Here is a 21,133-nt window from a genome sequence, read left to right as displayed (position 1 = left end):
GCGCAACTCTACTTTTCTTTCTTTTTTTCTACGCGAAAATACGTATAAACGGCAAAAATAACGTGCCGTGTACACAGTGTAGCGTGTATAAACACACGATTTACGCGTATACTTAGGGAGGGAGCATGTGACGGTGGAGTACCGATCGGTTGGGATCGGTGCGATCGATCGATCGGTCGGATCTTGTGCTGGTGCCTTTTTGACGCAAGAAGAGGAGGAGGAGGAGGAGGAGGCAAGTAAGGGTGGTTAGTAGTCGCGGGTGTGCCTGCACCCCGGAGTATAGCTGGACCAGCTGGACGTCATTCTGGCGCTGAGGCCGGCCGGCCGGCCGGACGAGTGGCGATGCCCGAAGCGCCGGCGCCGGCTCTCTGAGAGGATGCGCGAGCTCGACACCGAGAGCCCAGTCGTCTGGCCTGCGTGGTGCTACACCGGTACGTTATACACATTGCCTTATTCTCCAACCCGCCTGTCGCGCCGCCTGATAACGATCGTGTGTCCGTGCGTATAACCTGTTGACGCGTCTGTTTGCGTAACCGAGATTTACAACTCTTTTATTTACCCACGCGGTATAACTATACGCATACATAGGTATACATCTGTTGACGATTTACATCTTCCATACGCTACGTCCTTGGAATCGCAATGTATACACGGGGAGTAAATTGAAAATCGGCAGTGGTCCACCGAGAGATGATTTGCAAGCAAAGACGGACATGGATGGGTGATACGAGCGCGCGAACAAAAGTTGGCGATTCGAGCGTCCATGTATAATATATATGTATACCTGTATAAGTGTTATTTAAAGTCCGTAAGAGCGAGCACGTGCTGCGCGCACATTTATATTATGTACAGGTATTAATGCAGGAAGGAGGCATCACACTCGGGAGCAACAGCGCGCCGAGTCATCTTCCTTAATTGCTAGTTCTCGCCGCCTATTAGCGCACGGGTGTACCTATACACGTTCACTTGACCGTTTGCCTCTTTGGTTCCCCTCGATTCGACCGGCGTACAAAATGTATTATAATCCCCTTTCAACCTTTTTTTCTTCCGCAGCTTCTTTTTTTTTTTTTTTTTTTTTATTTTTTTTTTATTACTTATACTGGTGTCCCGAAAACGCGAGTCTTTTAACTCACATAAATCGTTGATCGGTACATGTCACTTTGATTGTTTCATTCACACTAGATACGATGATCGATGGGTAGATACATGTACTTATATTCGTAGTTGTCCTGCGTGATGCAAAAAGCCCAAGAAGCTGTACAAACGGTGGGTAAAAATGAGCCATCAACGAACAAATTTTAAAAACGCCGAAAAGAGAGAGAGAAAAGGGGAGATGGAGTCGTCAAACCATACACGAATGTACCACCTATACGTATATAATATATATGTACAGGCTCTCATCGTTTTAGTATATATACTTATTCCTTCTTCTCCTTCGATTCTTTAATTGAGCTATCTAATGGTATCACCGCCGACGGTATATGTATATACATAGGTATTTATACGAATGCATAAAACGCGCTGTTTATGGGGGATACGCTTATATACATAAGCTTCGGGTGAGGCTCGTCTCCGCTGCCTCGTTGTACCAAAGGAAGGACCACGTATATACAGGGGAGGGAGGAAGAAAAGCCGGTTCGCCCCGATAGAGACGTGTTTCCGAGCGTTATCCCGCTCGCGGGACAGATACGAGCCTCTTAGTGGCAAATCTTACGAGCCCATGTTATTCGAGGAGGGGACGAGCCTCCCTCGTTCCTCGCTCATACCCTCGGTATACACACGCACACACGTCAAGCTTTTTCATTCCTTTTTACACAAATACAAGCTTTTTATTTCCGTAAGTGCAGTGTGTGTGCGAAAAGGGAATATCGAGCAAAAGCCATCAGGGGACACCGAGACGCCATTATAACAACCTCCTCCTCCTCCTCCTCCTCCTCTGGGCCCGTTGTGTGTATATTAAGTGCCACGGTGTTAACGAGCCACACCGGCCAATCATCTGTTGAACTTGATATTTTTCGCTTCGTATATCCTTTGTACGGCTGCCGCCCCAATACTGTCGTGTATGTACACATCACCGCGAGAACAGATTCTGGCTCTATACGGCCAGTGCCGTAACGACCGGCAATAATATTCATTCCCATATATGTATAAGTGTATATCACGACGTGGATAACGTAATTCCTTTCCAACTGAAATCACACGTTTGCCCGCAGGTATCTCCGTTTTCGTGTTCCACCCCGTACATAATATAATATACGCGCGTAAAGCGATCATCCCCACGTGTGTGTATAGCTGCGGTAATTTGGCCAAGAGCACACCGACCTTTGTTACACGTACAGCAAGTGGGTTTGGTATATACGCATAAATTGTCCGCTTTTTTCCGTCGAATAAATAATATATATATATGTACATTGTATAGGCGTACAGTGTGCCTAATACATGTATAGAGTTGAGTGAACGCGAGGGGCATAAAAGAGGGGCATCCGTTACCAACGGCCAGCAATAACAATAACGAGGGAGAGAGATCGAGGCTGCGGTCGTATCGCCCGACCGCGACTGTGTATATACCCACGCAGCAATGGACCGAAGCCAGCGGAGCTACTCGTGCGTGCGGCCTTTTTTTTTTTTTTTTTTTTTTTTTCTTTTCGTCGAAACTCTTGACTTTCAAGTCCCAAAGACGGATCTCATCGTATAGCGGATGTGTGATTGAATGCACTCCTTTGCCCGAATAATAGAGACGAGTAATGGTCTCGGGTGTGCGTGTACCGATATAATATAATATATATACACTGATACATCGGAACGAGAGCGAACGCGGATCGGCGTCGCTCGGCCTCCCCGTAATAATATTATACGTACGAAAGTGGACATTGGAGACATCGGTAGCCGGACGGACGGGCGGTCGGGTGCACACGGAAGGGGCAAAAAGTCGGCCGGGCCGGTGGTGGTGTAAATATGCAGGCACCATGAGAGATTCCTCGGGTCGAGAGAGAGAGAGAGGGGCGGGGGTTTTCTCGGAGAGCCCGTGATGTATACTCGTATAGAAGTTGACAGACGGCCGGGGCTGCCGCCGCCACAGGAGCAATCTCCCGGACAATTAGCCCGCAGTTCGTGACGGTTCGCTCGACCTCCTCCTTCCCCCCACCCCCTTCTCTCTCTCATCCGCGAGTTCCAGATCTCGTCCCTCTCTCTCTCTCTCTTACCTGCCGTTTATATACCTAATGACCCGGCAGGTGTGCACCGGTGAGCAGCTCTCTCGCGTCATCTTTCCTCATCTCATCCTCGAAGCTATACATATATACATACTCCGGCTTGTACCCGTACACATACATACATACATACAGGTGTACCAAGAGCGCGAGGCCACCCGGCCGGCGTTCATCTATATACTGCAGGTCTCTCTTGGGTTGCGATCGCGAATATATATATATACATGTATATTCGGCCGAGTCACTATATATGTATGCAGTGGTAAAGGTACATCGGGTAGCGAATCGCAGTCGGGAGCGTCAACCGATGGTTCCAGCCTTTATATATATATAGGGTACATACAGTTGTACGCCCCAACTCGATGGCTCTGATCCCTTTTTTTCATCCTGTATACGTAGCAGCTCTTGTTTTTCTTCATACCACCACGAGCGAGGATAGTGCGGGTAGGGGGTGTATGTATACACAAAGTCCAGCCCGCCGGGGGCAATCGTCCCCGTCATTTCCTCCTTTTTGCTCCGTGTAACGACATTACACGCCTCCGCGCGTCCAATCGGATACTTGCTTGCTTGTATACAATACAATACACCTGCGGATGGAGTAATATATATGTATACCTATCCCTATAGGAATCGAGTTTGACCATTGAACGGTGAAAGAAAAAAACGACAGCTGGCTGTCTCGGAGCAGAGTTTTCTCGCACTCGTGGGTTCGTGTCAAGTGACGCTTAAGCTATATTTTATACATATATATACGTATATATCTAACTTGAACGATCCGCAATTGCGTACCCCCGTGCATATGTCTATATTAGCTCTGATGCCGTATTGTATTGGAGACATCGTGATTTTAAACACCGTTAATAATTCCAAACCGAGTCGAATCGTTGTCGAGGCTTTTGTAAATATATGTATATACAAAAACAGTAGTATACACCGGCCGCTCTCGATGCATACAACGCGAGGTATGTGTCTTTTCTTTCGCCCGGAAAGCGAGCCCAAGAGCTGCGACACGAGTCGGTCTACCTTCACTATAGGTGATGATAAAACAGAAGATTAGATAAAGCTTTGTGGCGTTGCTGTTGTTGGTCTAGAAAGCCAACCGATTCTTCCAAAGTAGGTATATATAGTGTATCGTGTATGCACATATTATAATACTGGAGCGATCGAGAGAGCTACGAATGGACGTTACCGATTTTCTTTATTTTAGAGTCACCAGATGCCTAAATATAGAATACGAAAAAAAAAGAGAGCTGGGCGTTCACATTTTCTTCGCTGCAGCTCACCCAGGGGCGGGGGGGGGGTCACAGTCTCTCTTTCTGCAGCTGTGCAAGTGTATACGTATATAGTGTACCTTGTACCTATACCGATCTCTCCGCGAGCTAATTTTAATCGGCTACAGGTATACATCTACGTGCGCGCCTCGGAAACCAGAGCAAACTTCTCCGTCTTGTGTATATACGTATATGTATAATATACATATAGCGCGAACGGACGTCAGATGCATCGCCCGCAGCTAGGACGAAGCTGTATCCGTTCCGTTGGTACATATACACGTATATACGTGGGATGGGGGAGACGAGCCGACCGCACGGTAGGCGCAAAGCGCATTCCATCGCCTTTAGCGGTTATCACGTACATATATATACATACATAGCGTATAATACACGTATATATGTACGCGCCCACTCGGACTCCTGCGAGTGTATACATACTTTTAACGCGATCATCTACCTTTTTTTTTTTTTTTTTTTGCGTAAGTATTTATGCACCGGGGACTTGTACATTTTGTTACATGTACATAATATGTTTGTAAAATCGGTATCTACTTTACGTATAATTTCCGTCCACCCTATGTACCATACCACACAGTTGCATTGTCATTTTATTTGACAATCTAAAGAACATTTAATGAAAATTAAAAAAAAGATAATGTACAATATGTATGGATACGTGTCCGCTGTTACATATAGAGGACTCTCTTTGGGCGCGCAGCCACACGTGTCTCTTTTACCTTTTACCTGTCTCGTGAGAGCCGTGTCCAACCGGGTATACCTACTTACCCACACATTTTTATTGAAAAACGCGCGCCTAGACACATACGTTATATATGGTCATCGGACACATGCACGTAGGTATTTGTGTATATATATATATTATATCGTAGACAGGGGACAGAAAAGGTGGAATCGGGTTTCGAGTGTGCGTGTCGGGGACCCGCTCCCCGGACTACTATATACTCGACCGGTCGTACACACGTACATTATGTGAATCGACGACCCGAGGAACTTTCGTGACCCGAACCGGTCCGCCTAAGATCGGCGTACTCCCAACTCCCGAGCATAATCAGGAACACACGAATCCAGTGATACTCAACTTGTGTGTATAACCCGCCTGCTCCTCGGCACCAAATATTAAGTTGTCAACGGATGTAGTCTCGACTGTGTGCACTTTTTTAAACGTTTTTACACCCATGCAATCGCCCTCCACCTCGATCGTGTGCCATATAATATATGTATACCTACGTATAAAAAACCGACGCGTCGTAACAATTAATCCCAAAAAACCAAAGTGTTGAGCAAAAGAATAAAGGAAACGAAAAAAAAGGGCGATTGGAAGGAAATGATAAAATAAGGGGGGGGGAAAGGCACTCTTGGCAATAATACTTAATGAGGATGTGCGAACAGGGTATATACATATACATACCCACACGAGAGAGAAAGAGGGAGGATAGCGCGATGGGGGAAGAGGATAAGGAGACGGTGATCATCGCGACGACGGCGACAACGGCGCGAGGATTGTCGTAAATGTCTTCATCCTTGTATAGGTACATACATGCCGAGTGAAAAAGAGAGGAGGAGAGATGAGCTGCTGAACTTGTGGTGGGCGTGTGTTACCTGCACGTATATACATGTATATATATATGTTGGCCATTGCCGCAAGCAAATAAACTCTCGCACCTACGTATATCTCTTACGCGTTGTATGTATACCTTTTTGCGCCGCTTATTCCTGCACATAAAATACACATAAGTATATACACATAATATAGGCTAACCGAAGCGCTTGTGCTCTTTTTTTTTTTTTTTCTTTCCGGTTCCTTATTTCCTCGGTCAACTGCACCTCTTTTTTTTTTTTACCCTCGCAGCCGCGACTTTATTATGCACGCGCGCATCGTGTATAGTCTCGATTAAAAAATAGGCATATAGGTATATAGGCATCATGTACAAGCTATACATGTATAATGATTCCTAGTCCAGTTGGGGAGGGTATCGGTAATATATACGGGTGTATAGAGATCGGTACAGGTATACAGCGGTGGTTCGACCTGTTTCTTCGTCGCCGTCGTAATGCATAAATTATATTTATAAAAGTTGTAAAACACACTCTTACACGCCAGCCTATACGCATACATACATGTATACACATATTGTACGGGTGTAACGAATGAGCTGCACCAATAAACCTGATTGCCCGGGTGTGTTCAACCGATAGGTGGAGTATACGCGTGAGTATGGGTATATGTATGTACTTACGTATGGGCAGGGCATTGCCTTGATACGGCCGGGGTCGTCGAAAATTCCGGCTCGCGTTGGCGTCGCCGGGAACCTCGGCAGACGCAGGACATACATATTATGTACACGTCGTGGGCTGCGAGAATCTTTCTCTCTCTTTCTCAAGATTAGGTGTAGGTATATGGGTGCGCGCGTGGAGTATACGTATACGGTTTATATGTACAACGTGTTGCCGTGTCAAAGGTGAGTGGAGAGCCGCGCCCTGGCATTGTGTAGGCTGTCCTCGCGCGATCGCCCGATGGGCTGCGTCCGTATAGCAACGAGTCTTTCAAGTCTTTTTCCTTCGTATCGGTATACTTACAACGTGTCGCTTCTACAACCCATCCTGTATGCATATACAATGACACTGCACACACACACTTACCAGACGTATGGGCTCTTGTGAAATATTATACATGAGATTGCCCTCGTGTGACACTCTCTCCCTTTGGTACTTATTATCGGGCATTTGGGCTATATTGCATAAATAATAAACAACGATATTTTATTCGGTCGATTTGGTAGTGCATACACATGTGTGGTAGTTGAAAAAACTCTTTTTTTTTTTTTTTTTTTTTTTTTTTTTGGTAGGACCAATTTTTGGAATAAAGCTCGTAGAGAATGGAAAAAAAAAAAAAAAGTAAAGAAAGAAAGAAAAGAAAGAGGCAAAGGTATACGAACTCGTGTCTCGTCGCGGTGGCACATGCGCGTCCGGCATTCCTGTACATCGGGTGGGATGGGATAGTCAAGTTCAAGGTGAAAAAAAAAAAAGGAGGGACTGGCATCGGTTTCCATAGCCATCACCCGGGCGGTGCTTCTCGACGTATCGACATACCCATGTATATATCTCAAAATCCGTAACGCGTCTATTCTTTCGGCGCTCGATCGTATACACGTTGCACGGGATGATTTTTTTCCCGCGGGTTGTATATATATATACAGGACAGGAGCCAAATTGTCGAGGGAAGAATTTAATAATCTCGCGCGTCGCCTGCCACCTGCCGCGGCTACATTACACCTTTTGCGCTTCCCCGGCGCTAATGAGAGAAAGAGATACGTATACACGCGCATCCGCGAGCTATTAGAGGAATCGCCGGGCTTCACTCGAACTTGCCGCAATTAAATTCGCATTGCACGTAATGACACGTAATACGTGCAGATGCACAACACAATGTAACTACTATATAAATATACATACACCTGCACGACGGCTGCGGTAATCGTTTGTATCTGGCAAGCAATATTACGGCCTATATGCGTCCCCTTTCTTATTATTGTCGACTAAAACAGCAATTATATTGTAACTTATGCCGTACATGTATATAATAATCGTGATGGGCTTAATGACGATGTATATACGCGATGATGCCGGTCAACAATTATTATCCACAGTAAGCTACATTGCAGACCTCCAGCTACCTGTATAAGCGTATATATTATATAGTATAATTATATGTATACATGAGTTCGCGCTTAATTAGTTTGCAAAGTGTACAGAATATAATATGGCGTATAGCAGATCGGGTGTAAGAGGGGGCGACCGCGCATATGCGATCGGCAAGGACGGCCGGACGTATATATATATATATATATATATGGGGAGAGGAGGCCATGCAACAGTGTCGCGTCACGACATTGAGGAGAGATTAACGCGCCCGTAGGTGTACATACATACATATATATATATACAAATGGTGGATTACCGATGCTACGATCGGCCGTCGGGCAATCGCTATTATCGCTGGTTATATATATATATATGCACACGTAGGTGCAGCAACAGATTCCAGGGCCGTACGTATTATAACGTATATGCTCGCTTTCGTCCATCATGTATTAGTTATACATACATATATCTACTCACACATAATATTATATTGTTAGTATCGATGTTACATATACACGTGCTGCTTGGTGCATATGCATGAATGATCCCGTCGCGGGTGGTCTATATACGCAACACATTTAGCTCAACTATATATATATATATTCGTAGAGCCCTGTGTACCCATGGTGTACACCAGAGAGACGATCGATTAATTAGCCCAATCTCGTTAGGTCGCAGTCAATCACCCATACATCATCATACATAGGTATATAGAGTTATGATCATGTCCTTGCGCTACGCGCTACCGATCTATTTATTACACGATACAGTGAAATTTCGCGATTCCGATTTTCGGCGGAGAGCTCTATAGGTCGTAAATGCGAATTAAAGAGCACCCACCTACACCCACACACACACACACAACCAACCTTATACGTAGGAAGGAGAGTACAGAGATAATGATGGGCTCGTTTCGCGGTGGAGGGCGCACGATATATACATATACACAAGGGGGTATACGCGAGGCGCGTGCCGGTGGCACGTCGGTGGCGCGGTGATGTTAAGGCCCCGATCTCCGCGTGTATTAAGCAGGTACGGTATATAGCATCTCGGGTGCATCGGGGCTGCACTTATATGCATTACGCCTGGCAAACGATCGGGAGCTAACGAGCTGGCTGATTAACGGAGTCGGGACCGCGTTGAGACCGCGCGCGTGCTGCCGCAACGCAATGTATACATACATGTATATATGGATATATACCTATGTATATATAAAATATATGCTCTCTCGGGGGAGCCTACTTAACCAGCCTGCCGATTTATATACGTATATATACACGCACGCTCGCCAAGGAGTTCTTATAAGGAGGAGGAGGAGGATGTGTGTGCGCGCTCGCTCGGGTTCAACACGCGCCGGGCGCGCGAATCGGCTCTCGTGCTCTCGTCTTGTGTGTCTTACCTATGCATATATATATGTGTACTTATATACACGTGCCCATCACCTACCGAGCGAGAGCAACCCCACTCGCTTGTAAATTATTTACTCGTTTACGCCGCTGATGCTGATGCACATCGGCCAGTCTCGCTCTTTGGTTAAGCGTACGCGCGCTTATATACCTGCGTGTGTATATGTACCACGGGGCCCACACTCTGATCGCCCCCCCCCCCAACCCTCATTTCTCTCGTTCGCCGACGCTTCGTCTTTATAAGTACAATATATACGCGTTTGATTTCATTACCGTATTGTCTATGATAAAAATGTACATGGTAAAGGAAAAAAAAAAAAAAAAACAACGTATACAACAAGATCATCGTTATATCAATTGACCCTCTGCACCTGAGTATAAGTACATGCGTAGGTACATTCGGTGGAGGTGAACGACGAGCATTTTTGGCACTTTCCTATTGGGGGTTTCACTGCACATCACGATCTGTGCTCCTCGTCGTATATAACATTATGTCCTTTTACTCTTGTTGAACATAATATGTTGTGCGCTATGGGTATATATACAATATACTACTGTGCACGTGATTTATGCGCTTAGTCTGACGACACATTAGGGGGGAAGGAGGGTGAGAGATGAACAAAATACATACGTGGTATAACATTGATACACGAAGTGCACGGAATCGCTGATCGCGTAATCTTACGAAACTATACTCATTTAACTTTTTTATTTTTTCTCTCGCTCGATAATCCAATGTTATTAATTTTTTTTACACTTGATTCGATGTAATTGCAGAGCTGTACGATTACGTTGCAAACGTCAATGATACCTACTCCGGATGTATACTTTGTTTGTTTGTCACGAAGGTGGAAACATTAGCTCGATCGATCGTATCATCGGTATCACAATTATAATTTCACCATACACGAGTTGTCCAATATAATAAATGTACAACGATAACTCAATATTTTTACCGTAGAGCAATAAGTAATTTTTTAGCCGTGGCATGAGTATATAATAATAATATAGTAATGAGTAAAAGCATAGACGTGACGTCTTGGGTATACCTACTTGTATAGGCGAAGTGCCCAGCGAGAATAAGACGACGAGCGGGAGGGCGAGCCGCGGCGAGGCGGCCGATCTAGCGACGACAGGGGCCGCGCGCTCGGAGCGCAACAGCGCAAGCAGCGCCACACCGGCCGGCAACACGGCGACGGCAACGCCAGCGGCCCCGGCCCTCGAGAGCCCCCAGGGGGCCAGCCAGACCACGACGACAGCCACAACGGCCCTCGTAGCTGCCACCGCGGCCACGACCCCGAGTACCAGGCAGCCCCGGGGCCGCGGTAGGCGTCCACCCAACAACCAAAACGGCCTCGACGGACCCACCGCCCTACAGGTATTGACCTCTCTATATGTTACACGCACACTATAGCACTATATTATACGTTTCTCTCTCTCTCTCTCTCCACCGCAGGTGAAAACGGAGAGGCTCACCCCCGACAACAACTCGACCTCCTCGAGGAGCGTGACGCCCTCGTCCTCGGGCCACCCGGCCACGCCGCCCAACGACCATCACCACCACCACCACCACCACCAGCAACAACAACACCTCAAGCACATGGAGCTGATGATGGGTCGCAACTACAGCGACTTTATGCGCAGCCTCGCCGCCAAGTACAACAACGCCAATCCCCCCACAGAGTACGTATATATTATAATCTATATACCATTCCAGCCATATATTTATAGTAGGTATATTTTCTATTTGTGCGTTTGATGTTAGGTTCCAGCTGGGCTGTGGCTCTCGAAACGGGTATCCGGGGGGAGGTGCCGCGGCGTTGGAGACCCCGGTGGCCGGGCGCTTCGCCTCGGGCTTGAAGACAGTGGCGGCCCAGTCGCAGCCGGGCAAGGAGCCGCGCGAGCCCAGAGAGCCGGCCGGTGGTGTGTTCGCCTGCGGCCCGGGTGGCTTGTTCCCACCGATGCTCGACATGTCCTCGACCCAGACGCTCCTCTACATGGTCCGCACGGCCAACGCCGCCCAGAGCGCCGCCGAGCTCGAGAGCTACCTCAAGGGCGCGAGCAAACGCGAGCCCGGCCTCACCACTCCCCTCGATCTATCCAGTCCGAGGTGCAAACACAAACTATACCCTCCGAATTTCCACTTTTTCCATTGCTTGTGGCTGTATGTGTGTTATGCAATTCGTTTTGTTGGCAGCCTCGTGCCTCGGAAGCGCGCGAGAGGTCAGGAGCCGCGTAGGCCAGGCAGCGTCTCCCCGAAGCCGAGCAAGTTGGCCCATCTGTCGGTGACGGCGCTCGTCGCGGCTGGGACTGTCGCGACGACGAGCCAGGGGACCTCGACCACCACCACCACCACGACGACGACGACGATGCCGACGACAGCCCCAACGATACCAACCACGACGACTACGAGTACGTTGGCTACGTCGGCAGTTTGCGGGACGCCTACGCCCGTGCGCTGTCCGTCGCTTTGCGGGCACGCGCCCTGTGGTGACGGCCAAGCCGTGGGCCGTTGGAGCGTCGAGGAAGTCGCCGCTTTCGTCTCCTCCATCGACATCTGCTCCGAGTACGCGCAGGTACTTGTTGAGCCCCCTTTCTTAATCTACCGGCGATCCTTTGAATCGTTCTACACGAAATCGGCTGGCAAAACTTGAAATCTCGACTAAATAGAGCATAATGTATATACCGCATCGGCAAAAGTGTATATATACAGTTGTCGGCGACGACGCAACCGATCGCGAGAATCGGCAGTGCATAAAGATTTATTGCCAAAGCAGCGTGTGTACACGGAGGCGCGTGCACGATGTGCAGATCACCGCGTGAGATATTTGCTCTCGGTTAACGCAAAACCCCATACGCGAGCGACTTTTGGCTTTTCTCGATCGGTATACATAATATATATGTAACCCCCACATCCTTCGATCACGACCTCGTGCAAATCCATCGTATACCCGCGACTCCGTTGTACATTATACATCCCGATGTAAAAGGCATCGCGAGGCTCGCTTCGGAGCGTCGACACGCGCGCTCCATTTATTATCCTGCGCCTACGCGTTTGCATCTCTGCATAATGTATAACATATAGGGGAGAAATTAACATTTTTTGCGAAATAACATCGGCAAACGGTCGATGCTTTGCATTTTCGAGTATTTCGTTCAAAAGTATAGATTATATATATATACGCCGGTTAGAGGGGGGTGGAATCAACAGCCAAAGAGAACAAAGGCCCCCGGGGCAGGGGGGGAGGCACTCAAAATGCGGCTACGGAAGAGAGAGAGAGAGAGAGGCGCGCGACTAAGCATTTAAAAAGGCGAAGGTTAAAATTACGGGTCGGGGGGGTGGGTGGAGATATGTCCAAGGGCGTGTGTGTATATATATATATGGACGTGGGTATACTTACGGGCACACACAAAGCTAGGAATTTGGTCTCCCCGTTTTTTTTACCTCCGAGCGAATCTCGGACTCGTGTATGCGATCGGCATACACATATACACATGTACTAATAGCCTCGAGTGCGGCTTTTTTTTGTTGTTTTTTTTCTCGAGATAATGCAAAAATATCCAAACACGGAGCTGGAACGCGAACAAATCATCTTTTGGGTCCGATTATACAACTTGCAGGCGTTGTATGAATGAGTAATCATCGCTTGTTACAGATGTACGATCGACTTTACGACGGGTGCTCTCGTAAAATCAGAAAATACCCCTTGAAAGGGGAAAAAATAGAATATCGTGGGAAAGCGCAAACGAACAACCAAAGTAACGATGATGATAAAAAACAAGATGCCAATAACTTTTGTCGAAAGGCCGTTGTATAATATACATGCGTATTATAATATATACGAGAAGAGGGACGAAAGAGGGAGGCAGTAAAAAAAGAAAAAAAAAAAAAAAAAAAAATATGCAAGGAAATAATAAAAAGAGAGCGCGCGTCGGGTACCTGTAAGAGGTCTCATGCACGGGTTGGTTATTGGGTTCAGCGGGGGGGGGAGGGATGCTGCTGCCGGCGGGGACAATTACGCAGATGGCAGGCAGAGCCGAGAGGGAAGGTCCCGATCGCCGCTTGGCTGCATTTTCTGCGCGGCGCGTGCGTGTTTGCTATGCGGTTGTTGTTGCGGCCGAAGGCTCTATACGGTCCCTAACGCCCGTTCGTCTGCGCACACCGTATACACTGCACACTGATTATAGAGAACCAAGTCCCCCGATGCTCTCTCGGCTCGCACGCATACGCCTTCAAATTTCCGACTCTCCTTTTTTTTTTTTTCTCTCTTTTTCTTCCATCTCTCGACGACTTTAATAAAACATTCGGAGCAACAGGGCATTCTTCTTTTCCCTCCTATCGATCAAGAAAATCGGTTAACTAGCACCACTAGGGGGGCATTATATACATGTACCATCACTGTACGCGGTATACGCTACATGGAATGCAGCAGCCAAATTCTCGATCCGATTTCGCGATGACCGGTACATATATCGCATGTGTGGTACAGCGCGTCACGTCGACATTTCGCGTCGCAGGAAAATAAAAACAAAAAACCAACTGGTACTTGTATAGAGATGCATCATACCCATATCAAGGATATATACATATAATATATATGTATGTTATCGGGGAAAGCTTATACAGCCGCGCGCACGATTCGCTCTTATTTCGCTCGGTGGAGCGGAAAAAGATCTGTTACGACGTTACAGGTATACATACAAGTAAGTATATGATAAAAAAAAAAAAAGGAGGCGTAGGTATACATGTATATATTATGTAGAGGCAGAGCGGGATTTGCCTTCGGTTGATGCGTATCGAGGACGGGTTGTTCTACATGGGATCGTCGCTCACCGCCTCCCGGAATGCGACTCTATAATATACAATATGCATGTGTATATATTATACCTACACCTACAAACAGCAATAAGCCCACGCGCATATATAATTTGCACGACAAATCTCGTATGTATATGTACATACATGTACCAATGTTGTATATTGGTGCACGTATGAAATATACATCAGAGGCGGCTTAATCCTGCAGATCGGTATTAAGTGTGGCGCACCGCAACATTAGCCGGTCTAATGGTCTACGCGTGTTTCCGTCCAACGGCGGCTTATCTCGCGACCGAGCGTCACCGTATGCTCCTCTATTTCGAGAGCATCTCGTACGTAATATATATATATATGTGTGTGTGTGTATGTACAAGTAACGGCTAACGGCGATTGCACCGCGTGTATGTATATAAGGTACGCGCGGTCGTGCCCACATTATTATTTGTTTATCCGAGTTTCGGAAGGTCACCCAAGACGATTTAAATGGATTTATGTAGAAAAGGGGAATAAATTATTGTTCGCGTTCGTTGTAACGTTGCATCGCGCCTGGGGTGTGAATCGGGAGTGCGCGATCGGTCGAGCATAACCGAGGAAAGGTCGATATACGTATGGTAATATGCTACGTCTCGTGCGCCGCGTGCCCGGTACATGCTCGGTATGACGTATACATACATACATATACAAGTACAAGGATATGCCTCGTGCACTTACATTAATTGGCAGATGTTGAGGCCTTACGGGAGTTGGCGCGCATCACCGCGATATACATATACATACCGCGATATATATAACCCCGCGCGCACGCGTTCGCTGTTAATGCGCGCTTGCTGTGTTGTTATCATATACACATTCCTTGTGCCCTTGGGTTTAGCGTAAAGCAGGTATATATTATGGTATATATACGCGCTCGGGGGCACGCGTGCGTTTTCGTTTATACGTGTTTACGCTCGGGTGGTGCTCGAGGGTATAAAAGGTAGTTTCGCCCTGCCGATCTGCCCGCTGGAGGATGCTAATCACTGCACGGCCTCGCTATACTTATATGTATATATACATAATATGCACGAGTGTATACATAATTCCTGTAGGGCACGCAACAGCCGCGTGCCTTACGTCTTGTACTTGTATACACCCGGGTACATTGGGTATACTTTCCTCTCCTCCCCCCTCCCCCAACCCTGCAGTGGGCCGGCATTCTACACAATACTCTACGATTCTTGGGGTTGCTCCCAATATAAATATATTACCGATTTTTTGTACATCGTAATATTATAATCATACCTATATGATCATACTGTTTGGTCGTTTATCGTATGCGTCTTTCTTCAAAGATCGTGCTCTGTTTGTTTCTTCCTACAAGTATCGTACACATATATATCTATAATGAATCAATTGATAATTTTGTATGCATATACGTAATTATATATATAACATCGGAATAATAACAACGGTAGCGTCAACCAATAACGGATGATCCAACGAAATCGCGAACTACCGATCTCTTCTTTCGTATATATGCGTTGCCATCGACACAGACCGGTAATTACATATACTGCTCGCGCACACACATACACCCAATTTATATTATCATGTACGGGGACGGTATATTATGTACCTGTAACGTGTAATACAATAATCCGAAATAACAATCACAATGATGATGACGAAGGTGAGCTTGAGAGTGGGTATATATAGCTTATAAACGTGCGACGGCAGCGAGATGAGCAGGAGCAGTCGCCTCGATGGCCGCAAACTAGTAATTTACTGCTTAATTATATATACGACGCGATACTGGCGTGGATGGATATATATATATACACACGTGTGCTGATGAACTGTACACAATATATAAGGGGACTCGGCGTATACGTATACCTGCATGTACATATACGCAGGTACGTACCTATATTAAAAGGTAGTGCGTGCAGGGGGGAGGGCCGCGTGTGTGCCGACGCGTGCGCGATTCGGGAAGCCGCTCTTGTGGGCGGACACTCCGGGGGCGAACGTGCAGGTATGCGTGCCCTTTATTTTATCTCTCTCTCTCTCTCTCTCTCTCGTGTACTTAAGGCGCGAGGGCTCTCCTTCCTTATATATATATACATACATATTACTTTCTTGCTGGTTATGCGATATGATACCGCTACCGCACGTATGTGTACACCTGTACTCAAGCGACTTTCAACCAATTTTGCAGATCTCGCGTTGCAAGCTCCGTGGGGAAAAATAAATCGGTTGGCGGTATAGGAAAATCGGTATGATGGACTCGACCGTTTGGACGTTCCTTTGTACTCGTTATCATGCCAACTCTGGACGATGAAATCGAGAGAACCAAAATTGAGGTAATCAAATAAATTGAGAACGAAGGGGGGGGGGGGAAATTGGGAATAATCGTGCCGAGGGGGCGTCTTGTCGAGAGAAATGTAAAGGGAAAGGGCCGTGTTGCGCTTTCGTATTACACGTTACCCGCGGTGGACAAGAGCCATGTCGTACAACTAACGTGCATATACATATATATACGTGTAGACATTCAGTTACATGCGAATACGGGCGCGCTTCGTACGTATACATGTATATACTTAATGCACGAAAAGTGCATGAATTAACGAGGTTGCAACAATTTATACACCCCGGTACGGCCGGTCCTTCGAAAGGACTGGGCGGCGCAAGAGCTTATACCTACTTACACGCTTGCTCCTCTCGTTCGAAATGACGTTAGGGACTCGATGCGTGCATGGGGGATATTTTACACGTGTAACGTGGCCGATGTATCAGTGCGCTCGTGCTTCTTGTCCTGATAATAAATATCGACGTGGGTACTTGTCGAGAGCGCAAATTTTTTTTTTTTTTTTTTTTTTTTTTTTTCCCTTACTTTGCTTTCTTGCGTAAAATTTTCAGACTACCCCGGGGTCGAGCACACTTTGACTGTTTCTTAATGGTTTTGTTTTCTTTGGTAATTTAACGTAATTTACGTGCGTCAGATCAACCGGAACACATATCCGTGCATCCGATTTTTACGTGAAGTCACGTGTTTTAGAAAAAAAAAAAGTCTATCAAACTTTTCCAAACTTGCAAGTGTTTATACTCGATACAACAATTTTTTTTTTTTTTTTTTTCCATAAAACTCGAAAATCCTTTAAAATCACTAAAATTGCCTCTATATTCGACTTCCCTTGGAAGGGCAAGCTCATATAGAGGATCGCGGTCGAAATGTGCCCAGCTGCCGGGTGAACATAGGCGCAAAGCAACAAAGGGTCCACGTTATAATATATGTATATGTGTGTGTGTGTGTGTGTGTAATAAATAATACAATGCAAGCCGGTATATAAATATACGTGTGTACGTATGTATATACACACATATATATGTATAGAGGAATGTCGGCTTGAGTTTTCTTCTGGTGGCGAACAGCGTGTAACAAGTGGCAGTATCTTGTATCTCCCTTATACACCACCGTATACATACAACGTGTATATACGCGTATATATAGGTATGTAGGCCTGCCGCTGTGTTGTTGCTGCAAAACATACGGTAGGAACGAGGGGGCGAACTCTCCCGGCCGCGCGCAGATGTAAGCGCGATGTAGATATGCCGTGTATGTATACCTTTTGCAAACTCCCTTCCTCCCCCACCCCCCACCCACCCTCTCTCTCCTGCACCTACCTACTACTTCTCTTAAGTATATACACATCTCTTTCTTTCGAGCGACGCAGATTTTTACTCTGATAAAACGACGACATCGCGGAGGTCTTGCTGCTCTCCTCTCTCGCGTGCTGCAGGACGCCTCTCGCCTCTGATTCATTTTTATGTGTGTGTATGTGTATGTATACATATTGTATACGCGTCGATTAATTTGATTGAGTCGAGCAAGTCTGCATACGTACACGACACGCTCTCGGATGACGACGCCTACGCCTTCAGTATACATATATACTTACACATTATGTTAATCTCTGCTAAACTCATTTGCGTGAGGATTACACGGGTGAACGATTTTTTTTTTTTTTTTTTTTTTTTTTTTTTTTTTCTTTCCTTTTTTCAACTCGATCCAAATATTAATGGCAATCAAATGAATAATACAAGTACTCGTATACTTACCCAATGCAGTACAATTATTGTTATCATTACGGGGTACATATTTATAATATACGATAAATCGTCGTAGCTTTTGCCAATACACCGATACACCCTATACATATGAAACATCATATATGTATATTTATACCGCTTGTCGCTGGATCACCTGAAAAAGTATGTAGGTATAGATATAAAACTGCAACAATAACTTGTCATTAGGCCATAAGTGGGGGGAGGGGGGGGTATGTAGCGGGGCCCCATAAATTATCCCCTGCAATTCGACACGTGTGCGCCGCCACCGCTGATGCCGCTGCTGCCGTTGTTGCCGCCTTCTCTCCTCTTGTATACGCTCGTCTTCTTGTTTTATCTTTCTCCCGTTCTGCTTTTATATATACGCCGTACATCATAAATATACATATATATATATTATACCCACTGCTTCCTTCCCTCCCTCCTGTTTCCCTTTATCCTCGCGATGGCTTCGATCTTATTTATTTTCTTTAAAATTTCATCTCGCCTCCCAAGAGAAGGGCTCACTGTATGCGCATGCATACAGCATTATACTACAGCACCCTCAGTATGAAAAAAAAAAAAATAAATAAATAAAAAAAATAAAAAAAAGTGCGGTACATTATAATAGTTGTATATATAGAAGAAAGGGTATACGAGTATATAATAAATGGTAGAACCAGTGCAGTATATATAAAATACGTAACGCGGCAGGGCGTGGCTGCAGCGCAGGAGAGAGAAGACGCGTGCGAGAACGGCCTGCAAGCCCGAGCTATAAGGTCATCGGACAGTCTCAGCCTGCGGTTGCTCTTCCTCTCTTTGCTTCGTTCCCTCCCCATACGTATATACTTACGTGTACATATATATACCTTCGGGTTATTCAATGCTCATTTCCAACACTTCCTACCGTGATTTTTATGCCCTCCCATGTTACACTGTATTATATTCTACGGACGCTCGATCCACCCGCAACTTTGGCCAAACTGATAAATGTATGCGGCGAAAGAGCCGTTTTTCATCATGTAGCTCGAATTTATTTTGCAACGGGAACCATTGCACATCTTCCATTTATCCTAAAGATCGGCAAGAAAATCGGTAAACTTGTAGGGGAAAAAAAAAAAAAAAAAAAAAAAATCTAGTCAACGACACAAAAACTGCCCGTTGTACCAATTGTAAGGAACATTGCAACGTGAAAATATTGATGAGTAAAATTATTTGTCGAAGATTCTTTTTTTCTCTTTCCCACGTCGCTGCATCGGCGACAGGTGCTGACGTGGCTATATACGTGTATATATACTTATAGCTGTCAGCGCTCCGAGCGAAAGTGGAGGACAGGAATTCGCGGTCGGTCGATCGAGGCTGTGGCGATCCGCTCGAGTTGGCTTCTGCCTCCCCTGGCTGATGCGTATATACATACGCACACATTATATATATAAAATGCTTGCTGATCTGGCTTCGATTGCCATGATGCGTATGATGCATTATTTCTCAGGACCCATGGGAAAGGGTTATTATGGGGAGGTCAGCGACTACGATGATGTATTTTAGCGCTGCTGATGTGCGACATGTTTAAAAAGAGACTTTGTGTATATTGTACGGTATGTCGTAAGATCATTGAAACGACAAAATATGCATATGTTGTATAACAGCCGATTTTTAGCAAGTAGGTATACCTACGAGTGAGCTAAATGCTTTGTATACTACAAAACCCGGTGCTCCGCTCTCGAATGACAAATCATCTGTAGTTTTGTTGAAAAAAAAAAAAAAAACTATATTATCCTATTAATTTTTATTTTTTGATTGAATTGAACTTCTCCTTCGATAAAAAGTAGAGCATTGCATTGTACCCCTTTCATACACGTGCACGTGGTATACAATACCATATAAAAGGGCTCTCGTCTGATTTCAGAGTTTCCGCGAGCACAGGATCGACGGATCGGCTCTACCCTTGCTCTCGGAGGAGCACCTCACCGGCCCGATGGCCATGAAACTGGGACCGGCCCTCAAGCTGCGAGCCATCCTCGCCCGCAAACTCGGGGCCTGCACGGTCTGCTTGCACTGCGTCCACTGCCACCAGACGCCCCTGTCCCCGGCTCTAAGCGCCGCCGCTGCCGTGGCCGCAGCTGCCGCGGCAGCCGCCCACGCCCAACAGCACCAGACCCCCGTCAACAAATAACGAACAATCGCTCGTATATGAAAATTACGAGTACGCCCATGTGCATTTAACTTGTTGTCAAACCTGCCTGCACTCGCTATACTGTACTTACGATTATGTACAAATGACTCGTATGGGTAACTTGCAGCCCGCGCGTGCTTATATGTTTTTGCATACGGGTGCGTTATGATGAGTCGCGCGCTCTTGAAGCCGTTAAAAAGGACTTGACGAGTCCTCGGACTTTTTACAGGGAATACAAGAGTGCATGTAGCTTAAAGTCATTAAAAAAGACTACAAGTCTTGCGAAGATTTCAGAAGTCTCCAAAAGACTTTGGAGCGCGCAACTCCTCGTGATGAGGAGAGAGAGAGAGAAGAGGACCGAACGACTGCTTTGTATTTACATTTGCAGTAGCGAGCGAATGATTGTATCAATGTGCAATAAAACAGAACAAAACAAAAAACTGCCATCGCGCGTTATTTGCGGTGGTGACGAGGATTTTGCCGTCGTCTCGTTTGAACGAGATTCG

General features: G+C 46.2%; 1 protein-coding gene across 1 annotated transcript; it reads left to right on the top strand.

Moving 5' to 3' along the window:
- Positions 1–376: 376 nt before the first annotated feature.
- On the top strand, positions 377–20,783 carry LOC106642768 (uncharacterized). The gene is made up of 6 exons (XM_023390171.2): positions 377–431; positions 10,614–10,930; positions 11,009–11,235; positions 11,318–11,662; positions 11,750–12,128; positions 20,361–20,783. Exons 1-6 carry the CDS (start codon positions 377–379, stop codon positions 20,625–20,627), a joined length of 1,590 nt encoding a protein of 529 aa, XP_023245939.2. The 3' UTR covers positions 20,628–20,783.
- Positions 20,784–21,133: the final 350 nt, after the last annotated feature.

This window comes from Copidosoma floridanum, unplaced genomic scaffold, assembly GCF_036245765.1.
Source record: "Copidosoma floridanum isolate Cflo_tuat_1 unplaced genomic scaffold, Cflo_Japanese_pri ptg000001l, whole genome shotgun sequence".
NCBI classification, from domain to species: domain Eukaryota; kingdom Metazoa; phylum Arthropoda; class Insecta; order Hymenoptera; family Encyrtidae; genus Copidosoma; species Copidosoma floridanum.
The sequence above is the reverse complement of the archived record's forward strand: the minus strand, read 5'-3'. Positions and strand labels throughout refer to the sequence as shown.